The following is a 24974-nucleotide window of genomic DNA, read 5'->3' as shown; positions in this document are numbered from 1 at the left end:
CCCGGCGATCTGGGATCGAGCCCCACATCAGGCTCCTCTGCTATGAGCCTGCTTCTTCCTCTCCCACTTCCCCTGCTTGTGTTCCCTCTCTCGCTGGCTGTCTGTCTCTCTGTCTGTTAAATTAATTAAATCTTTCTTTATAAATAAATAAATAAATAAATAAATAAATAAATAAATAATAAAAACATGCTATAATCTGGATATATATAATAATAACTGGACCCTTTAACTGCAAGCTCCAAGAATCTACTGTTGTTATAGAGGTTATTATTTATATGGTAAAAATTTTCTCTTGTAATAGAGTTTAAGGGAAAAAGGAAAAACAATGACATTTTATCTCATTTTGGTCTCCTGGAATGACAACAATCTTAGCATCAATTTAAGCACTGATCTGCCCTTCAGGAAATATTATTTACATTTCAGTGGGTAGAAACTTGGACTGCTAGAAGAACGGTTTTTCTCAACACTATTTATAGTACCAGTAATGATTTTTCTTTGGCTTCAGTATCCCTTTATCATCCAATGCTACTATCTTGATTGAAAATAGAAATTCAAAATTTCAATAATAAATGTATCAAGGCTATGATTTTTTAAAAAGCTGATGCTGATTTTAGTAAGATGAAATGGATTTATGTAAAATTTGTTGTATGTCTTCTCTCATGAACTGCTTAAGTTATTTTCAGAGAAAATTATTTGTACTTAATTTTTTTTAAAGATTTTTCATTTATCCATTAGAGAGAGAGAACATGCCAGTGAGAGCATGAGCAGGGGGGGAGGGGCAGAGGGAGAGGAAGAAACAGACTCCCTTGAGCAGGGAGCCTGATGCAGTGCTCATCCCAGGACCCCGGGATCATGACCTGAGCCAAAGGCAGATGCTTAACCAACTGAGCCACCCAGGCAGCCCTGTACTTAATAATTTTTTTTACAGGATTTTATGTGCTACATCAGGAAGGACCATACTTTTATGTACAGAAGTGAACATCTGAATTTCATAGTCCCTGTAGTAAAATTGTTTAAGAAGGTAGGTGTGCTGTTTGCAGTAGGCTCAAGTCCATATATGTTAGGTCTATGATTAGGAGAAACCACAAAATTGAGGTGAAGGTGAATGCCATACTTGTACTATATTCTGTTAGATGTTCAAATAATTTGCTGGTCTTGATTTAGTCTTCTTAAAAATTGGGGCAATATTACAATTGAGCTTATGTCTACGTAAAGGAAACACTGAAGTTTAGGATTAGTGGCTTCTTCAAGAGATACAAAAAGAGCTTTGTTTCCATTTAAAAGCACAACAGCAAAATCAGTAGTGGATGATAACACACAAGTGCTGCTCTAGAACATGACTGTGGATGATCTCAGTAGATGAGTTAAATGAGATTCCAGGCACAGCTCAGGAGACATGGGGTTAGTTAATGATGACATTCAGAACAAAGGTTGAGGCAGACAACTGGTGCGAGTGGTCAGTGAAACCATGAATGCAACATTCCAGACAACTGGAAGAAGTAGGTCAGGCAGGATTCATGGATTTAGAGCCATGGGTAATTCAGCACTTTGGACAGTTCCCAAGGACCCTGCTTCCTTCCAGTACTTAGAGTACTTAACCATTAGATTACCAGATCAACTCACTTACTTCTACCTCTTGGTGTCTCATTTATATCCGCACGTGATCTCAATCCTAAAGGAATCATCCGCATTTAACAGAGCTCTGTGGTCTGTGTTTCACATGAAGCCTACACCTTCAGTCCTGACATAAAGGTTCATACTGTTGTTTGATTTTATGTCAGGCTCACCACTGGGCTTTGTTCTATTAACTTAATTTTAAACTTGACTCAACATGAAAGGGTAAGGAAGGGATCATCCAAGTCATGAAAAAGAGGCTGTTTACCAACACCTGATGATCCATCAAAACCAAGTCCTTTGGGCCATTTGCATGCAAGAGCATTCAGCGGCTGTTGTACAGCAGACTGAAATGAGGTCTTAGACTGAGTGAGGAGTTGATGCTGCAGAGAAAAGACTTCAAGAATCTGCTAAAACTCTGCTTCGGATCATGTGCAGATAGTAAGGGCAGGCAGTAACTCAAGCACGCTAAGGCCTTCCTTGCAACCTCAGGTGAGTAAAAGAATTGCTCTTCTGGAGCAAGTAATTTGAGTCAATTTCTAAGAGGCAGATCTGCAATTCAGGACAGTCCATCTTGTTTCCAGTCAAAGGACAAACTCCATTTTATCTACATCTAGTCACCTAGATTAAAATTAGAATTACCGACAGTAAGACAAAAAATGCATACAAATGAGAAAAACTTAAAATAATATGTTCTTCCTCATAACTACTTTTCAGGTAGGTGTTTCCTGTTCTGAAACTGATTAGTGGCGATGATTACTCTAAGATTGGTTTTCTCAATGATGGGCATCTTAACTAGACATTTTATAGAGGACTTCCTTGATTTTTGTTAATAACAACAACAAAGCATGGGTTCCCAGTTCCTGATAAGCAATGTACAAGTTACTAAGTACTTATGAGAAAGAAGAAGTTAGGGCTGTCTCCCTACCTCCAATTGCATTAGCAGTCTTGATGTTCTGGTTTGTGGGTTGGAATCAGTCTTAAGGACCCAACATAGTTAACAGGTCTATAACCTTAACACTGAGTGTAACCCAATTTCTTATTTTCTTTAGTAGACTCGCAGATATCAAAGATGATTTTTTTTAGTCTGGCTGAGGGCTGTAGAGTACTAAGAAGGCATAAGAATGTTCTAGCAAGGAGGAGGTAAAGGAACAATGGCCCAAACACTGCAGGAGGAGGAATATATAACATAGAAAAACAGGGAATTTACTGAAGAAATCTTATGAGAGATTGTTATCATGAAAGTTTAACAAATATAAAAGCTCTCAGGTCTTTCTATGTCTAGGTGATAAGCACATGATTGTTATTCTATATATTCTGAAAGCATCAGCTGCAGAAAAAGCACTCCTCAGGTTTCCTTGACAACACACTAAGTGGTAACCCTGAGCCTAGAGCTTATGATCAATCCTGAAGGAATAATAGTGTTTTTCATTAGAATGTCAACTCTACTGGTTCCTCAGCTGTAACTGTAGAAAAATCCAAAGATCCTGAAATTTGAGAAGGCTCTCTAATTTTCTGCCTAGATGGTTATGCGACCTGAAAAAGGAGTATCTTATTCATCTAAGTACACCATGTGTACTTGCAAACAATGGTATTGGTTCCCCAAAGTCATATATATATCAGCCTTATTAGTCACTGATCAGTTCTATGTACGTGGAGACAATTAACAAGCTGGCACCAAACATTAGGAAACTAAACTCTCAACACTGAAAAGATGTCTAAAAAAGATTCCGGACAACCCTCCCTGGCTCACAAAACTTGGCTACATTCGTATGGTTTCAGGATAGTTCCCTCAAAATTTAACTGGAACCTAAAATTTAAGTAAGACTTTATTTTTAAATATTGCTATTAAATTTCATGACATCTAGTTTATCATGAGAACAGCAGAGATTTAACATGAACACTTGGTTTAATTTTTTCACCTTCTATACAGCTAACACAGTCTTTATTTTTAAAAACAACAGAAAAGGTCATGATGTTAATCATATTACTCTTGGAATGCTCCTGTATGTTAAGCCACTGGTTCTTTGCTACACAAATATAATATTTAAATAAGGTAATTAAATACAATGCATTATTATTGGCAGACATAAAAACTAATGAATGCCACTAAATAATGTCACAAAGGCTACAGGAAAATATACAAAATTTATTGTTTATTTATTCTGACTTCTTCGATATAAGTATTTTCTATGATTTATACAGATAGTTATTTTTCATACAGTGTAAGGCAGCTTTTATAACCAACATAACTTGTGTTATTTAAAATATGTTCTTTTTTTTTTAGATTTATTTATTTTAGAGAGAGAGAGAGAGCATGAGCAGGTGGAGCAGAGGGGGAGAAAGAGGAAGAGGGAGGGAGAGTCAAGCAGACTCCCCACTGAGCATGGAGCCCCACACAGGGCTCGATATCACGACCCTGAAATCATGGCCTGAGCTAAGATCAAGAGTAGGACATTAACAAACTGAGCCACTCAGGTGCTCCTGTATTTAAAATATTTTCAGTCAACTTCCATTATTATTCATTTTTGACAATATGAACAAGAAACAATACTCGTGTAAAACCATTTTCTTTTCCTGGGTATTTTTGCCTAATTTCCTGTAAACATGGCAGTAAACCAGTAAACGTCTTAGCCATAAGATAGGTGTATGTCTCCATCTAAATTACCTTAGGAGTGTGCAAAGTAAAAGAAGAGATTTTAATACTTCTAACAACTTTAAAATATTAAGTTCTTAAATTACTATAGTCCACTGGGCATCCACAAGTAAATGAAGAGGAGAGTGGGGGACCAAAATGCTAACAACCCCAACTTATTTGCTGATGGTAGACCTCAGGTATTTTATGCACTAAGCAGCAATGTATATATTATTAGTTTTGTTTTTAATATCACAATTATAGTACAGTAAAACTAGATTCATCATTAAAGTTAATAACATATATAGTTCACACATACAATAACTGTGAAATAGGAATAAAAAGTGTTCTCTACTGTTTTTTTAGTCATATCACTTTTAAAGTTTCTTTATGCATACACAGATAGATAATTTCATTAGACATAAACTATATGCATGTAGATGCCACCTAAATGTATAAATGTGATCATATTCAACATGTCTTTTGTATTTTTCAATGCTACCATTCCCCTTTTACAGCTAATTCTACTGAGGTTCAAAGACACTAACTGGGTTATTTAGTATTTATAGCGGCTAAGTAATAGAGCCAGATTTGGAACTGAGACAGATTCTGGCTCATGACGCAGTGCTCTTTCCACTGAAACATACTTCCCTCATTCAAGCTTTTAGTGTCATTTACTGTTCATGTTTGACTCGGGTACACAAGGAGACTTGCTATTATACTAGAGCTTTGGACAGCATGCAAAGATCATATTTTCCTACTTAATTTTACACAGGAGGCAAGTATAGGCCAGTGAAGTGAAGAAACTGAAGAAAACCACACAGAGATAAGGACAGGACTGGAACTCAAGCCCTGTGCTCTTTGAGATGTTCCCCAGAGATGAAGATAATTTATTTGGAAGATCACAGCTTAGCCTCAGAATGCCATCCCAAGCCTACTTCAGTGGATATATACATATCTCTTGGCATCTGAAGAGTAGAGTTAATCCAGATGTAGCCTTTTTTTTTTTTTTTTTAAAGCAAGTACATTTCTGAAATGACCTCTTTAACGCTCTCAAACCAAAAACAGTAGCATATTGGTCATCTGGTGTCCTAATACATCTCAATCAAAGGAGGAAAATGGGATGCAACAAGGAATACATTAAGCAACAGAGCTGTGCTTACCTTCATAAGTCCCACTTTCTAGGAGAGCACCACTTTTCTCCAATTCCATAAAATCTTCAACGGTGATGAAAATATAGTCCACTCCAGGGACCTCACCCTCCTTATGTGGCCTTGTGGTGCCTGAATAAGGAAAATTTAAAAACAAAAGAAAGACTCTAAGTGATTTGTTGTTGAACTTTAGAAATACCACCATACTTCTGAATATTCAATAACACTTGTTTGTACATCCTGCGACTTGGCAGTTTGCGTTTGTCCTTCTGTTTGTTTGGAAACAGAAAATAGCAGGGGGTAAAGACTAAAGTAAATATACAAAGCATTTTTCTTCATCAAGCTTATAAAGAGTTCATTGCCATGGAATGTGGTTGCATAGATTTTTTTCCAGTGAAAAATGCAGACCATTGTGCCTTTTTTGAAGGGGTGTTTTGAATTTAGGGCCAGGAGTCTGCTAGCTCAGGAATTTACATATCTCACTTCTATGAATGAATCTTTATTGTTCTGTAGATTGCCTTGCTATGACATAAAATACAATGGAAAATAGAAATGTTAGCAGCAAGTCAATTTATCTTTATATTTGCATGATCTGCTCCCTTGTGAGGGTACTTTTGGTTTTCATTTGTTAATTTGCACCAAAAATTAACTTATATTTGATTTAAAGGAACACAAAATTTTTATAATTACTTAAAATTAATTAAATAGTTGGAATTGGTGATAATTATAATTGAGGTAGTATTACAATGCTAGTAATAGTTTCCTTCCTTCCCTCCTGCTTGCCTGCTTGCCTGCCTGCCTTCCTTCCTTCTTGCCTTTATTCTGATTAGACTGGGAAGTGACATGCTCCAAGGAGTCACCACGGGTCCACCACTCCTGTTTCCTATAGAATGAATGGAGTCTCTGAGGCCAAGGTGACAGAAACAACCACCTATGGCTCAGTACAGCTGTACTGGAGAACTCAAGCTTCCAGACCTGCTGTCCAGTTCATGAGGCAGAAACGAAAACAGAGACATAATAAAGGCTGTAGGTTTGTTTTCTGGTGCACTTCCTTCCCTGAACATGCCTTAAGTTCTTTTCTTTTTCTGTGCCACCTGAATAAAACATTTTGTACGATCAGATTGGAATTTCCAAAATGCATATATGCAAATAGTTTACAGAAATACAAAGAGGTCAAACATTTAAGCAAGTATTAGTACACTGGCAGGCTTCTTCATATTTAAAATTTCCTCTTCTCTGTATACTAAAAAATATATATATTTTAAACCCTTAAATTTAATTTTCAGTCTATGAACTCTTTATGAACTAGGCCATGAAAATAGCCAATCGGTTCTCCTTTTGGTCTATTAGGATCAAATCTGAACTGCAAGTGAAAGGCATAAACTCATATCAGAATATACAATGTGCTAGGGAAATTGATTTTTGATACGACTGAATAATTTCCATTCAAAACATTTTTTGAAAAGATTTGAAGGCATTATTTCCTAAAATTAAATTTAATAACCCTTCTTTGGAGGTTGCAAAACAATTTTTTTCCATAATCACATTTAATGACTTTCCCCTAAATTTGTTATTTCATTTTGTTTAACTGAGCCACATTCTGCAATATTTCCTACTGCTTTTATGCTATAAAATATAAACCTCCCACACCTAGTATGCATAATGTTGTCAAATTAATGTTTCTATGAAAACCTTAACTTTCAATATTCTGACTTTTATATGCTTAACCCTTGTGAATTAAAAGCACATTAACATAGTTTTTGGCAATCAATTTGCTTTTCTGTTTATTTAGAACACACTCTAATCATTAAGAAAAATCACATAACAAAGATTCAATTTTCCTTCCTAATTTATCTGCATATTTCAGAAGCTACACGCTTTGATTAATTAACTGCTTGCAGCACGGAAATGAATTCCTAGCACAATGTGAGCACAGGACCACATGCTTGAAGGCAATTTGCAGGTCTGCTTCTTGACTGGAGTTGCTTGCCTGTGTCAAACTCTAGTGAATGTGTTTGTGGTTGTGATCTTTTAGGGAGGACCATCAGTACTCTGGTTCACTGGGTAGGTTTTTCATCTCTACGTTGTACCCGAGGACAATGTGACTGAGCTCTTGCCTTGGGGATACAGACTGCCAATGGCTACATCCGTGTCCTCTGCTGCTACAGACCTGCTTGATGCTGGCTGCCTATTTGGACTGGGGGCTCACCTACCTTGCTATGGCTTGAAGAAATTCTACACTATAATCCCAAGTGCTGCAATTCCCGTCTTTGACATCCATCTCACATCCTTTTTTCTCATTCTCTTCTTTATAATTATAACCCCCAGTCTCTTGATCCCTTCTAATTTCCCTGGTGTCCCTCAAATATGGCTTTATTTGCCTCTCTAAATTCTAAACAGCTGGAAACAACCTAGAATCTTGTCTCTTTGGTTCACCTTCACCATTTCCCAACTCTTAATAAGCTCCCAAATTCACTATTGGCTATTTTGTTCACAGACTGTAGTTGTTACAGAAAACCATGAGCACACACTAACAAAGCACCCTACAAATTCAGGTTATCTAATGTCAGTTTGATACTACTGATGTTTGGTAATCTTTCTATACATCTTCCCTCTCTGTGACAATCCCACCATTTTCTAATATTCAACTGTGCTGACTTTCGGCAGAGGACATTAGCTCATTTTCTTTTTGGTAAAGTAAGAGAGAATCTGAAGTCAAATTCCCTGAAGTTTCTTAAATGTGTACTTCCTTTACTGCATTATCTTCACCCTTAATTGGAATCTTCTCTCCATCTTGCTAAGATGAATCCCTTCTCTCTGCCTTCTTGCAGTTTAGTTGTTTTTTTTTTTTTTAAATCAGAGTTAAATATACAGATATTTTGAAGATTCTACCATTCTACAGAGTTCAGTGTTTAAATAAAAGCATATGTTATCACCACTCCTCACACCCTTCCCTTTACCCAAAGGCAAAGATTTTAACTCTTTTAGCTAATTATTTTATTTTACTTCCATACATTTAAATAATTTATTTATGATGTCTCTTGTTTTTGTTTGCTTTAACTATTATTTCCTGATTTCTTGGTAAAGCAAATGAGGATTTAGCTCTTTTTTGCCCACACTTCATCACTTCCTTGTTACCTCCTCCCATACTCCCAATAGAACAAACTTGTGTTTAGATTACTATTTAATGTTTACAATAATACTATGTAAATCTATTTCCAGCTGAATCTTGTGTACTAATTTTCCTTTCTTGCATAAGTTTCCTTTACTCTAGATTTAATGTTTCCATTTCCAATTTTCCATATATTATAGATAACTCAAATTAACTCTCTCCTTGTTGGATAAATTGATTCTCAACATATACAAGCATATTTGATATTTTATCAGGTTTATCCTACTGATGAAATCACTCCTGGAAACTCTAACCTGACTACGGCACAGCTGCCATCCTGGGATCATCTTTCACCATCATCCTGGGGATTCACTTTGCCTCTTCTATGTTGTACTGCTCTCTCCCAGGTCCCATGTCTCTTTTTGTAGTCTATTCCCTTATTTTGGCAGAGCACATCTGTCAGAAGCTTTCTATCAAAGGTTGCTTAGGAGCTACAATTTTTGAGACTTTGCATGTATGAAAAAATAGTTTATTCCATCCTCATGGGTGGCAAATCTGTCTCAGCATTTCAGGAAAATATCATAATGAAAACATTATTTTCCTCTGTTAATGTCACCACCATCCTTCTAGCCATACATGCTTTGAAACTTTCCCTCAGAAAGGTTCAGCTAGAAATAGATTTACATAGTATTATACTGTCCCATATTTTTAAAAGAAGGAAGTGGGAGCATGGTGTAGCAGAAAGGTTTTCAAAGTTGGAATTCAGAACATTTGCATTCTACTTTTGTTTTAATAGTTTAGATATGTTGTCCTGGATTAAAACATCATTTCAGTTTATTTGTATATTTATTTTTATGTAATCTCTACACCCAATGTGGGGCTCAAACTCATAATCCTGATATCAAGAGTCATATGCTCTTCTGACTGAGCCAGCCAAGCACCCGACATACAGTTAGCCAACAGACACACGAAAAGATGCTCAATATCACTCATCATCAGGGAAATACGAATTAAAACTACAACGAGGTATCACCTCATACCTGTCAGAATGGCTAAAATTAACAACACAGGAAACAACAGATGTTGGTGAGGATGCGGAGAAAGGGGAACCCTCTTAACATTGTTGGTGGGAATGCAAACTGGTGCAGCCACTCTGGAAAACAGTATGGAGGTTCCTCAAGTAGTTAATAATAGAGTGATCCTATGACCCAGCAATTGTACTACTAGGTATTTACCCAAAGAATACAAAAGTACTAATTCTAAGGGATAAGTGCACCTCAATATTTATAGCAGCATTATCTATAATAGTCAATTAGGGAAACAGCCCAAGGGTCCATCGATTGATGTAGTACACACATATACAATGGAATACTCCTTAGCCATAAAAAAAGAACAAAATCTTGCCATTTGCAATGACAGGGATGGAGCTAGAGAATACTATGCTAAGTGAAAGAAGTCACTCAGAGCAAGACAAATACCATGTGACTTCACTCATATGTGGACTTTAAGAAACAAAAAAAAAAAACAAATGAGCAAAAGGGGAAAAAAAAGAGAGAGGCAAAACAAGAAACAGACTCTTAACTATAGAGAACAAACTAATGGTTACCAGAGGGGAGCTGGGTGGGAGGATGGGTGAAACAGGCAATGGGGATTAAAGAGTGCACCTGTTGTGATGAGCACGGGGTTCTGTATGGAAGTGCTGAATCACTATAGTACACCTGAAACTAATATTACACTGTATGCTAACTAACCAGAATTAAAATAATTTTTTTTTAAATTAAGTAAAACATCATTTAGTTGATCATTGGTTTTCATATGCAAGGGGGTAAACAATACATCTGAAAGGGTATCAGAATAAGTAAAAACATGAACACTATGGTAACAAGATTGCATTCCTCTTTAGTAATATTAATAGTACTACTAAGAATAAAACAATTCTAACAGACATCATTGATGGTATCTTACTTTTGGAATCTACTATAATTAAAGATTTAAATAAATTAATTTCATTCACGCTAACACTCCTTAAAAATAAAAAGTTCTTATACCTAAAGACTCAGGTTGCCATGGTTATTGTCTGGGTATAAAGAAACGTTAAGTTGAAGGACGCCTGAATCGCTCAGTTGGTTAAACGTCTGGCTTTGGCTCAGGTCATGATCCCAGGATCCTGGGAGTTGGGCTCCTCGAGTTGGGCTCCCTGTTCAGCAGGGAGTCCGCTGCTCCCCTCCCCCTCCCCCTACTTGTGCTCTAAGTGAATAAATAAAATCTTAAAAAAAAAAAAGAAACATAAGTTGAGATATAAGTCCCTTTTCCTTGATTACATGCTAAAATGTGAGACACAATGGTTCAATCACTACATACAGGGGTGTTTTGTCTTTTGTTAGGCAGACATTTAGAACCAGTAGAATCTGTGGACTAGGTTGCAAGAAGTTTCCTACCATTTGCTGAATCATCTGAAAAGTGTGAAAGCGCTCATAAAACCGGATTAGTGAGTCATTTAGTTTTACCCACAGGCATAGGACCTTCAACAACAAGAGTAAGAAAGCATGATTTCAGATCTACACATCCAGGAAGAAAAGATATTAGCTGTTGTTAAATCAATTGGCCCCCAGAAGGAGAAAGCAATTGCCTAAGAAAGAGAAAGCAATTGGTGATCTATGAGCATCCCTCTGGAAAAAAATAAGATTCTAGAAATAAGGCAAATAATGTGAAATGTGATGAAGTGTTGTCCGATGGGAATCTGAAGCTAACTGTAATTAATATCTAGACTGGAGGAATAGTTAAGTTGAATTTCCTGAAGCAGTTACGTACCTCATTTTTATGCTGAAATAATTATAGTTAACTTTCCCAACTCAAAGGATTATGAATCGAGAGGTGACAGTGAAGCAACACTCCCCAGTAATAACAAGTTATCCCCTAGCGTTAGGAATAGGGCAGAAGCTAGGTAGAATAAAAGAGGAAGTACAGATGATTCATCATAGAGCTAAAAGTTGAAGCTCATCTTCTTTTAATGCTCCTCTACATTTGGTTGGGACTTTCCTAAGTAGTGTTTAGGTAAGTCCAAAATAAATCTTATTATCCAGAATATGGTTTGTAGATTTCATTCTCTGTCTCCTGGAACACTCCTCCAAAGGAAAAATAAACAGAAAGGGAATGGAGGAAATGTTACCAAATTGAATCTTTGCTTTATCTCCTATTGCTTCATTTCTTAAAAAAAAAAAAACTTATTTAATAATTGCTAAGTACTGTATGAATAACACCTCCTTCATGAGTTAATAAAAGCATACAGCATTTCAGCTCAAAAGACATGTCTGAAGAGAATGAATGCTCCCAAATGGTTAGCTTATTATTGATACATAGTGAAAGCACATCAAGGTCACTGGTCATTTTGTTACCATGGCAACTGGGGGTGCCAAATGGATTTTTCTTACTATTACTCTACTTTTTAAATGAAGGAACATTGCTACTTTTGTCTTAGGAAGGAAAGAGCAAGATGTTTGTGGTAAATGTAATTCTGAAGTATATTTTGCCTCAGCCTTCTGATACATTCTAAAGTGCTTTAAAAAGCAGTTATTGGATTACAGAAAAGTATTACTACCTAGATGATGGTCAGCGCAGTCACCTACTGTAATCTATTTTGGTGTGCTAAAAGTTCTAGTGTCCACTGCACTGTAGGCACCCGATACACACTTGCTAAAGAAATGGACTTGGAATCAATCATTAATAGTCAATGTGTTCTAAGCAGATGGGTCACTGTGTGAGAATCTGAGAAACTGAATTATTTTTTTAAGCAGGTTTCTGAATACATTCTCTCTTTATTCCTGGTGTTTCTCAACTGCAAGTTGAAGAAAATAAATCTTGACAGCTACAGTGACTTCCTCTGGATTCAACCTTTAATTAACTTACTCTTAGATTTCTGAAGACACTTCTTTCTTTTTTTTTTAAAGATTTTATTTATTTATTCGACAGAGAGAGAGACAGCCAGCGAGAGAGGGAACACAAGCAGGGGGAGTGGGAGAGGAAGAAGCAGGCTCATAGCAGAAGAGCCTGATGTGGGGCTCGATCCCATCACGCCGGGATCACGCCCTGAGCCGAAGGCAGACGCTTGACCGCTGCGCCACCCAGGCGCCCCTGAAGACACTTCTTTAGTTTGTCAGTTACTCATTAGCAAGTGTGAACACCATCACCAGATTTGTGTGTGTGTTTCCAATAAAAACATTCAGAAGATTCCTTGGCCAATGCCTCTAATCAATTTTTATATAATCTGCTTAGATCTTGGGTTTTATTGTGCTCATCTTCAATCACATAAAGTCCAGAAGTATGATTTTATACAGACACAGAGCTAAAGTTAGCAAGGCAAATTATATAGTTTGGGTCACTGAATCCTGTGTGATAATCTACAAAGCTCACATTGCTTTATAATCTACCTATTGGCTGATAGGGAGGGTTGGGTTAAGGTCAAAAAGCAAAACCTGCAATGTGGTTCGATTAATCACTTACTAGGTATAAGAAATATTTACTGCCTCAATAAAACACTCTGCGGCCAACTACTGTTTAAAGTTGCACTGGCATAGCTAACAATGTTATGTATTTTTCAGACAGAGTTTTTGAAGAAGAAACTTCTCCTTTGATATATCTGGATATAAGGTTCAGACTAATGTCCCATACAGCACCAATTACTGTTTTACATCTTCAACAGTTTGGACTGAGGCAGTATCATACCCAAACAAATGGTTCTTAATGGCTCTAGGATGCATCAGAATCACATGCAGAACTTGTTAAACACAGATTGTGGGGTGTCGCACCCAGAGTTTCTAATTCAGTAAATCGTGGGTGGCCCCTGAGAATTTCAATTTCTGGCAAGTTTCCAGGTGCTGAGGATGCTGCTAATCCAGGGACAATGATGCAAGAATCACCGCTCTAACCTCACTCGGATCTCTGGAAACACAAACTAAAAGCAATATGAAATTTCAACTTTCATTTAACTACAACAACTCATAAAGTATGTGGTTCGTGACCTTAGCATTCACCCTAGAGTGATCGATAGCCATGCTGTGGGGTCACAGGAAACAAGCCATTCTTCACTTGTGGGTGCATAGGTGAACGGTCATGAGAGGTATACTGGAGGCCTGCAACACTCTGTTAATGCTACTGCACATTGCTTTTCCATAGTTCTCTTAGAAGTTAATTGAATTTGGAAGATAATGGACAAATCCCCATTTATGTTTGCTTATAAATAACTTTCATTATTATTGGAAGTAATATAAACCATCTTGGTCCTATGCATACAACAATATGGCTTAAATCCTGAAAGACATAGGGGGCTTGAATGTGGCTCACCAGGAGTGGTAAATGATAACACAGTAAGGAAAGACAAGTATCTAATGCAGAAGATTTCTTGTATTAAGAAAATATTATGGTAGTAATTTAAAAAAAAGACATAAATGAAAATCTTGGGGATTTCCAATAAGGAAGACAAAATAGCATCTTATTATTTCTCTATGCCAAGGTATGTGATTCACTAAATGTTAAATTACAACTTGCCTACAACTATACTAATCAGACTCAATCAGGGGATGGGCAACATGCATTGTGGAATTAGTATCCATAAAGCTCTCTTGAAACAAATTACTTAGAAAGATATATCCTTTCATCAATTCCATGATTTCACTTATATAAGTATGTCCCTGGTGTAAACACTAGAGAAAACAAGGGGTAGAGGTGAGATGTCATTCAAAACTCAAAGTTTATCTTATTGTCCCTGTCACTTGAACTCAAAACCCATGATACTAAGAAAAAAAGATAGGCAATGTTTAAGTAACATCATGTGTCAACTACATGCAAATAAAAAAATATGTTATTAGGGACGAGTGGGTAGCATAGTTGGTTTAATGTCCAACTCTTGGTTTTGGCTCGGGGCATGATCTCAGGGCTTTGAGATCAAGCCTCGCGTGGGGGTCTGCACTGAGAGGGGAGTCTGCTTAAGACTCTCTCTCCCTGGGGCGCCTGGGTGGCACAGCGGTTAAGCGTCTGCCTTCGGCTCAGGGCGTGATCCCAGCGTTCTGGGTTCGAGCCCCACATCAGGCTCCTCTGCTAGGAGCCTGCTTCTTCCTCTCCCACTCCCCTGCTTGTGTTCCCTCTCTCACTGGCTGTCTCTGTCTCTGTTAAATAAATAAATAAAAATCTTTAAAAAAAAAAAAAAAAAAAAAAAAGACTCTCTCTCCCTCTAACCCTCCCCACACACACAAACTTTCTTTAAAATATATATATATATATATATTATTTTTAAAAGATAAGCAATGTTTGGAGTGATTACTTTTGAAGCTGATGCATGCATATACATTTTCAATTTTAAGGCCCCTACATTCAATGATCATACTTAATTATTGACAGTACCAAGACATCACTGACTGCTGACAAACAAGCATCCACACACTGGGGAAAAGCGAAGGCAAAGGGAATGATTTCATAATTGCATAGCATTTGAATTTTCACTACTTTGGTGACAAAGAGCTAATAACCAGAATCTTATCCATTCCTTCACACCAAAGTCCATCTTCTCCACCCAGTGGCTTGCTGAGAAAACTTAAGCTGCACAATTACTTCCCCCACCAAAGCTCTGCCTTTATCTCACTTGCATTTACGGTCTAGAATAATCCACTGCTCATGGATACAAAGACCTGACAAGATAAAATGACTCACCCAAGTTAAATCAGATTCCTAAACATTTATATTCTTGGTTTCTGATCCATTCTTATAATACGTCAAGGGACGGGATAAAGGGACACTGGACTCTCACTGGGTAGCAAACTATAATCTCAGGGTTTTGAACTGACTATTAATTTCCTGAAATTTTTAAGAGAATGAAAGAAGATGAATGTCTCTTCTGTTACCAATTAATTCAGTTTTGAACTTTGATTTTAATTCTTCAATATTTAATTTAGATATGTTCTATATCTGGCATTCTATAGGATTAATAAAAAGAGGTTTTTGATTCCCTAATTTATTATTTAACAGATGTTTCAAGATTACATACTGAGCTAAAAGAAAAGATCAGTGACTTTTTATAGAAACAATATATATTTAGTTTGAAGCTTTTATACTCTCATGTAAAATTAATTTGGGCCAGAACTAAACTGCACAGATACCGCCAGCCCTCTGAGCAATGCAGAGACACTCTATTCTTTGACCTTCATTGCACAGAAGGTTTAGTGGATCATAACTTTATCATTTTATCTCTATTAGAATCATGCAATGACATTAGCTTTTACTATCACCATATGTCTCTATGGCATTCTCTATTCTTAAAATGCCCAAGGTGGATGATAGAATACAGGGTCTACAGAATACCAGAAAATTCAGAAGAGGGTAACCTGGAAATGCTTTTCAGATTATATGGCACAAGTCACATATTTGAGTGATCAACTTTTATTTGTTGAGGTTCTCAAGTATACACATGTCAAATTATCATGGAAGGAAGACAAGAATAAGGGAGGAAAGAGAAAGGAAATATAATGGGTACCTACTAGGTACCCTGGGTGAGGTGCTTTCATTCTTGTTGAAATCCTGAGTTAGAGAATCCTCTGTGCATCTGGTTTATATTATGTTCACAGTAGTCACTATTGTGTGAGTTGATAGTTTATCACACTGTTTCTTACTAATGGAAAACAGAACAGAAATTCACAGTTCAGTTTTCATATTATAAAAAAACTACTACAGACTTAGGGAATATTGTAACAGAAACATATCCGGCCACAGCTGATGCGCCCTTAATTTCAAGCTCCTGTCGGTGAACAGTCATGTAGAAAACATCTGCTCATAGTTTGGGGCAACTGTCACCACTCAGGCTCTTATGATGGTGGGCCAGCCATTCAATGCTGGGTTGTAAGGCTGGCTCCTCAAGAGACTGAATGAAAAGGGACAAAAATGACTTGATCAAATAAAATAATAAAAAAGAAAACACAAGTACTTTTTTTTTTTTTTTTTTTGCCAGCAGACAATTGTATGCCTCTGAAAGTTAAAAAGGGGAGGGTGAGGTGGGGTAGAATACTGTTTTCTGCCTTTTTAAGACTTAAACATCAGACATGCAGCCAGCAGCCCTGTAGCCTAGATCTGTGGGACTCCTTTGGTTTGAAGGACAGGGGACCCTGTTTCTATGCAATTATCATAACCCCCAGGACACTGTGGACTTCTTTCCAGGAAACGTGTTCCCTTTTTCATTGGACAGCAAATTAAAAGTGATACACGGTACAGGAATATGTATTAGGTGCTATCAAATCATTTTTATGTAAAAATTTCCAACAAAGGTCAAAAATATCAGAATAAAACCATTTGGTAACAAACATCTTTGGCTCTACAGATTCTCAGACCAGTGTTTCTGAGGGTTGCAATTATCATGAGAGATTAAGAGAAGTTTTATGAGTTAAAAACACAAAATAAAGTTTTAAGGGAATTTCAAAAGAATGCTAATTAAGGCACTTCTGACACTAGATATTGAATTAATAGTGAATTATCAAAATAAATATTAGATTCTTTGGAGAAAATACTTGTGATTTTAGATAGATCCTTCCCTCCTTTATAGAGAATAAGAAAACAAGGTTACCTGTCAGAATTAACTGAGACAAAGTGCAAAAGAGAGACACCATAAGTCCAGCAGCTGACTCAGAAACCTACCGGAAATTACCATAAAAAGTTGGAGAGCTAACATGTAATAGGGTGATAGTCCTCTGACTTTCAAACCCAAGTATTAAGGACTGGACTCTAAAAGAAAGGACAAAGTGTCTGGTATTTGAGAAAACTAGAAAGGCAAAGGCTGGCCAGCTGGACTGCAGGGCATTAACAAAGCCATAACAAAATCAACAGTGTATGTATATTTAACATACTAGAACAAAGTTAAGTAGCTCTTTAACTCCGCTAACTGCAACTATTTCTTTGGGCTTTGCCAGCCATACTCTTTGTGTGGCAACTCCTAAACTCTTCCACTATAAATGTAAGCAACCACAGATAATAAATAGATGAATGAGCATGGCTGTTTTCCAATAAGACTTTATTTACAAGGCAGTGGGATGAATTTGATCTGCAAGAGATAGTCTCCCTACCCCTTTAGGCTTTTCGATCCCTTGTGTCTTGATGCTCTTGTCTCCTAGACTTGTACTTGTAAACCAACAAGATGCAACTCAAATGTCAGCATTTGAATTCTCAATATGCAGGAAAATATGACCATTTCTGATGGTATGGCCAGTATTAACATTTCACTTATATATCTATTTTTCCTTTGAAAGGTTTTCAAAACATAATGAACCAGGTAGATTGACTGATTGACTGATTTTTTTTTTTTTTTAGATTTTATTCATTTATCTGACAGAGAGAGAGAGAAGGCCAGTGAGAGAGGGAACACAAGCAGAGGGAGTGGGAGAGGAAGAAGCAGGCTCCCAGCAGAGGAGCCCAATGCGGGGCTCGATCCCAGGACCCCGGGATCACACCCTGAGCCGAAGGTAGACGCTTAATGACTGAGCCACCCAGGTGCCCCACCAGGTAGATTTCTAATACACAGAAACAAAAAAGGGAAAGAAATCTCTGAGAAAGGCACATAGATATTTGGCTCTCAAGAAGCAAGACAGACTATCTTTAAGCAATACTTGAACTAATCTGAATGCATAACTGCAAGAGGAACTATGCATTTTGTAATGTTGCAGCAGAAGCAGAAACACATCTATTCCTATAAGTAAAGTAGTAAATGAGCTTCTCCCGGCTGGATGTATTGCACTGAGGGTGCATCTTTGGGTGAAAAATAATGGTATCTTGTTGACCTTGCTGCCATTCTGAGGTATAACTACAATAGCAATACTTCTGCAGACTAGGTAATTCAGTAGATATTTAATACAGGCATGAAGTATTGAGACTCTAAGTGCTTCTAAACTTTGCATGTAAATTTTATCATGTTGTATTTGCAATACACCATATGTAAGCTACATGTCTCCCATGCAAATTAAGTTTCGTATTATTTATAGGAGGAAGCAATAGTCACATTCATTTTATATTTGATAAGAAAATTGTTATTATCTGATATAAAGATTAGCAATTACATGATAAAGTTGTATGTGAAAACTATACAAATGCATGTAAGCTTTAAATTTAGGACCAAAAAACTAGCATAAGATATGAAAATAATACAAAGAAAAAGGGAATTATCTTGGGTTAAGCGATTCAAGATATTTGATTCTGCACTGAATTCCAGTACAATATTGAAAATAACTTAGCTAGAGGATTTTCTCTAGCTGAAACAGTTGGCTAATTTTTAATATATTCAGTAATACATTTTTGAAAACTTCTATTTTTATACGAACTTATCCTTTATCCACACACATATGAAATGTTTGAGAATGAGTGTTATCTACTAGAAAAAAGATAAAAGACATGCCTGATAAATATAGCAAAGTAAGGAACTGTATGAGAAGTTTATTTGTGTAAATAGTATCAGTAAGTACCAATATTTATTGAATCCTAAACTTGGTGAGGCACTGTACTCAGCACTTCGCATGTATTAGCTCTTTTACTTCTTTTAACAACTCCATAAGATGAGTAGCATTCTACACATTTTACAGCTTGAGTAACCTGCCCAAGTCATAGGACTGGTAAGGGGCCAAGTCAAGTCAGGATTCAAACCCAGTCAGTCTGGCTGCAAAGGCCAGGTTCCTAAGTAATAGGGTACTCCATTCTCCGGCATGAAATGTTCTAAATAGATTTTGTCGTGAGAAATGGATGGGAGCAGAGGGTCAGAGTGGTGGGGAGTGTGTTTGGTGAATGAGAAATGGGAAACCGTCATTCAGCAGACATTCAGGTCAAGTGTTCTGCTAGGAGAGCATAAAGAAACCGGGAGTCAAATATCCAGTGGAAAAGTAAAGAGAAGTAAGGCATTCTCTAAACTGTTGCTGAGTTAGGTTAAGTACACTGAGGAAGATAAGTCAGAACTATGAGAAAGGAAAGTAGCTGGGGAGCACAAAGGAGAGATATCTTTGGAAAGAAAATTCCCAAATTTGTAAAACTGAAAAGCCACAAACATTTTAAAAGAAATGTAATAGAATTCTGACTAGAAGAAAAAGTAGTAATTTCCTCAAACTAGAGAAATTGCAAAATATTAAGAATCAAATGAAATTTTATTCAGAGTTTATGTGCCTTTTACAAATCACATTACAAAAAATTCAACAAATATTTATTTGGTGCCTACACTGACTGCCAGAAAGACCAAAAAAAAAAAAAAAAAAAAATTCCATCATCAAGGAAGCTTCAAGTTATTAAGATATAGACAACCACAGCCTCCTAAAAAACAATTATTCAAAAATAGCGCTGAAAATGGTAAATATAAAATATATTTTTAATATCCTTAAAAGATAAGAGATGAATTAAAGCAAAAATAATACAATACATAGTGGGGTTTATAACATGCAGTGAGTTAGTACAAAGGCTGGGGGAAGGGAATATAGTATATAAAGATGTGGCATATCACTTAATGGCTGAGATGAAAAGTTAAAGATGTATAACTTAGAGCCCAAAGCAACCTCTAAAAAACACATACCCAAATGAAAACCAGAAATCAGTTTTAGATTAAAAAGCAAGCTCTGACTATATGCTGCCTGAGAGAAGCACATTTTAAACAGAACAACAGCAAAAAGTTAAAAGTGAAAGGTCTGAAAAAGATAAGCCATTCTGTAATTAAGTGAGAGCTAGCATGGTACGATAACATCAGAAAAAGTAGATTTCAGAGCAAAGAATGTTAACAGCAATAAGGAAGTTCACTGCATAATAATAAAAGGGTCAAGTCATCAAGAAGGCAAAAGTCCTAAATGTTTAGATATCCGTAACAGAGATTCAAAACGTATGAAGCAAAAACATAGAACGACAAAGAGGACTGACAATTCTGCAATTATACTCAGGTATTTTAACAACCGTCTTTAATAACTGATAGAACTAGTACACAGAAAATCAGTAAAAGTACAGCTCTGAACACTACCTGCCAGTTTAACCTGGCATTTATAGAATACTTCACCTACAGCAGCATAATATACATTTTTTGCATGCACATGGAAATTTTACCAAGATAGACCATATCTGGGTCATACAAGTTTCAATATTTTAATATAGTTCAAATCTAAAAACTATGTTTTCTGACCACAATAAAATTGGATTAATAACCAATAACAGAAATAAAAAATCTGGAAAAGCCCTAAATATTTGGAAACTAAGGAACAGCATACGTACAAATAGCCCATAAATCAAGAAAGAAATTAAGGAAAAAAAAAAAAAACAGTAATTAGAAATTATTTTGAACTAAGTAAAAGTGAAAACACCACATACCAAAATTTGTGGGATAAATAAATCAAGAATTAGAGGGAAAGTTATAATCTAAAATATCTCTATTAGAAAACAAGGGGAGCGCCTGGGTGTCTCAGTCTGTTAAGTGCCCAACTTCAGCTCAGGGCCTGATCTCAGGGTTGTAGGATCGAGCCCCAGGTCTGGCTCCAGGACTAGCAGGGACTCTGCTTTCTCTGTCTCTCTGCCCCTCCCCTCTGCTTAGACACACTCTCTCTCTTTTTCTCTCTCTCTCTGAAATAAAGAAATAAATTTTTAAGAAAAAGAAGATCCCAAATCAATGACCTCAGACACTAGAAAAAGAAGAGCTAATGTTGGTTTGAAAATTGACCCCTGTACACAAGGAGCAAGGAGAAATGGAAGAAAGAAGCAGGCCACTCCAGATTCAAAGGTGGCAGGTTTAATAAGCAAGAGTAAACTTACATAGCAGGGTGGCCGCAAGACAAGTAGAGCTCTATGTCTGCCTGCCAGAATCTTAAGAGTTTATACAGAGGCCTTAACTGGGTTCGATTACATATACCATCCAAATGGTCTCAACAACACATTGCTCTTTCAAACGCTGCTCTTTGAAAATGGCTCCCACTGTGAAAACTGTGAGCAGAAGGTACATTTTAAGGACAAGAGGAGGGGGGAGGAGCCTGTTTGCCCGGATCCCGCTCACAGGTCAACCTGTGGTCATATCTTCTTGATGACCTCCAACAGCAGATTAAACCCAAAGTAAGAAGAAGAAAGGCAATAATAAAGATCAGAGTGGAAGTCAATAAAATAAACAGAAATCAATACAGAAACAATAAAACCAACAGCTGGTTCTTTGACAAGATCAATAAAATAAACTTCTAGGCAAGATAGCCAGACTGATCTCAAAAAAAGAAGACACCCAGAGATACCCAGATGAGCAATGAAAAAAGTAAAACAACTAAATATTCAAGGTATTAAAAGTTTAGGGGTACCAGGGTGGCTCAGTCAGTTAAGAGTCCAATTCCTGATCTCGGCTCAGCTCTTGATCTCAGGGTTGTGAGTTCAAGAACTGTGTTGGGCTCGACGCCCTACTAAAAGCTTATTAATGAAATATTACGAATAGATTTAAGGCCAATTTGACAACCTAGATGAAATAAGACAAATTCTTTGATACAACCAAAGTAAATTTAAGAATAAATAAATAGCCTGAGTAGTATAAATACATCTGGGTGTGTGCGTGCGTGCACGCGCGTGCGCGTGTGTGTGTATTGAGTTTGTTAGTTAAAAGGTATCCTTCAAAGAAAACCCCAGGGCCAGATAGCTTTGCTGCTGAATTGTACCAAACACTTGAGGAAGAAATAATACCAATTCTACATACTCTCTGAGAAGACTGAAGAAGAGCAATTCTATCCAATTCATTTTATAAGGCCAACATCACCTTAATACTAAAACAAGGCCAGAATCACAAGAAAAGAGCATTATAGACTAATATCCCTCATGAATACACACAAAAAACTCTTAACATTATTTTAGCAAATGGAATGTGGCAATATGTAAAAAAGACAATGCATCACAACCAAGTGAAACTTCTAACAGGCATGCCAAGTTACTTTTACATTTGAAAACCAATCAATAGATTTCATCATATTAACTAAATTTTTTTTTTAAATCAGAAACATATGGAAAGAATATCTGACAAAATCCAAAATCTCCTGATTAAAACCCTTAGCAAACTAGGTTGTAAATATATATATATATATATAGAGAGAGAGAGAGAGAGAGAGAGAGATGTTAAAATACCATTTAAATTTTTAAATGTGCACAATTTGGTCATAGATAAAAACACATACTGCATAAGTATGAAGAGACATGTGCAGTTATAAACACCAAACCCAGTGGGGTCATATTCCTGGACTATTGATGAGAGGGAAAATGAATTCATGAAAGAAATTTGAAGAAGGGTATGACGGAGAAGATTCAACTGTATCTGCAATGTTTTATTAAAAATATAAAGATCTGAGCAAAGCTAAGAAAATAATAAAATTTACTGTAATTTGACTTATGTTTGTTGTATTCTCTTTCCACTTGTGGAGCTTTAAAGTAAATGATAATATATAAATAAATTGAATACTAAGCACCCATTAAAGTGACATTTATAATTATGTAACGGTTTGAAAATGCTTATGATGAGTAATATTAATGTAAGACAAAATTATAAGTAGGAAGACAGCAATTTTGTAAATACATATATATATATATACGCATATATATATGTGCACAATATTCTCCCATGTAAATTTATCACAATCTCTTTACTTATTATCCTACTAGTTGAACATCAATTTATGTTGTTTCCAAATTACAAACAATGCTATAATGAACTTTGTTGTATGTCTCCTGTACATATATTTTTATTGAATACACTTAGCAAAACAATCACAACTGTATCAATAGTTTTTCTTTCTAGAGCTATAGTAAAATAAAATGAAGATCCCAAATATAACTTTGAAACAAATAGCTGAACCTAACTCTTTCTCTTTGCCTGCACCAAAGAGCCAATTGTTATTTGCAAGAAAATTTGACAATCTATGTTGGCCTCAAACCGTTCTTCAGCAGTGCCCAAGAATCACGCTTACATCACCTCACTTTCTCCAGTTTTTTTTTCAAAACTATTGTTCTCTCTTCAAACCTTCTTTCTTCCTAGATCCACATGCTCTTGGTTATTCTGTTTCTGTTGTATACTCAATCCCACCCTTATAATCAGACACAGGTTGAAACAGATGCTACTTGGATATAAATTTCTATACCCTAATGGGCAGCTGCCAATAAATAAACATCAACATTTAAAATGCATGAACATTTATAAACAATTCTATCCTAGGAATTTATCATACAAACATTCTCTCATGGACCCCTATACACACACACACACACACACACACACACACACACAAGGTTATGAGCATTCTTGCAGCATCCTGGTAATACAGAAAAATCTAACATAAAACAATAGGTTCCTCCTGATCATCAATGAATGAATGAAAATGCTCAGTACATCAGAGTAATAGGGAAAGAAGAGACCTCCACATATCCATGCTTACATTCTATTCTTTTTGTTAGCCTTACTTTCCAATATACAACAGCTATACCCTGAAATATGGGCAATCATCAGGATTTTCTTTCCATATCTCAGACACTTTTCACTAGTCTTTCACTTATTTCAGCTCTGTTTAGGAAGGGAGCTCTCAATTCAAGCTATGTACTAGAATCACCTGGGGACATCTGAAAATCAGCAACTTCACCTGACATAAATTAAATCTGAGTGACCAGACCCATGACTTCAAGAGTTCTGCAAGCTCATACTCTTTTTTTTTTTTTAAGATTTTATTTATTTATTCGATAGAGATAGAGACAGCCAGCGAGAGAGGGAACACAAGCAGGGGGAGTGGGAGAGGAAGAAACAGGCTCATAGCAGAGGAGCCTGATGTGGGGCTCGATCCCATAGCCGGGATCACGCCCTGAGCCGAAGGCAGACGCTTAACAGCTGTGCCACCCAGACGCCCCTGCAAGCTCATACTCTTAACATATTTTGACGTTCTACATAATACGCTATCAGGTTAGCCCCAGTGCAGTGATTACTTTCCTTTAGCTAGAACATTCTGACTGGTTGCCATTTGCTGATCTTGAGTGCCTTGTTAAACATTGTGTCTGTTGGGTAGTGGCACTTGTTTTATTTCTCACAATGACTTGTTGAAAGAAACATTAATCTCTACTGTTTCATGCTTGGTCCTCTTTCTTGGGAGTATATGAGTTGTGATCAATAAGCAATAAGACACTTTTTTTAAAATGTGTTTTTATAAGATACTTCTAGCAAAACTGTCAGAACTTGAATATAAAAATGAGTATTTACATCTTAGGAGATTATGTGCTAATTACAATGTAGTACTCAATTTTTTTTTTTTTAAACAATTCAGCTTTTGGAATTGCTTCTGGATTCAATAGCACCTTTTTGGAACATCTATCATGGCAAAGTTTCATTTTCTGAAGCTGAATTTGGCTTATAATGACAGCAAAAGTTGTTCAGACAGAAATCTAGTGAATTTTGTGGATTGCATATTAAAGAAGTTACTATCAT

At 36.4% G+C, this 24974-nt stretch overlaps 1 protein-coding gene across 1 annotated transcript in view; it reads right to left on the bottom strand.

Moving 5' to 3' along the window:
- MAGI2 (membrane associated guanylate kinase, WW and PDZ domain containing 2) overlaps positions 1–24974 on the bottom strand; it is a gene marked incomplete at its 3' end in the record, with an annotated part of 1258801 nt that overhangs the window by 546173 nt on the left and 687654 nt on the right. The window contains 1 exon segment of the mRNA XM_040644569.1: positions 5413–5532. Within this exon segment, the coding sequence (XP_040500503.1) occupies positions 5413–5532 (120 nt within the window).

The sequence above is a fragment of the Ursus maritimus genome, unplaced genomic scaffold, assembly GCF_017311325.1.
Source record: "Ursus maritimus isolate PB19 unplaced genomic scaffold, ASM1731132v1 scaffold_3, whole genome shotgun sequence".
NCBI classification, from domain to species: domain Eukaryota; kingdom Metazoa; phylum Chordata; class Mammalia; order Carnivora; family Ursidae; genus Ursus; species Ursus maritimus.
The sequence above is the reverse complement of the archived record's forward strand: the minus strand, read 5'-3'. Positions and strand labels throughout refer to the sequence as shown.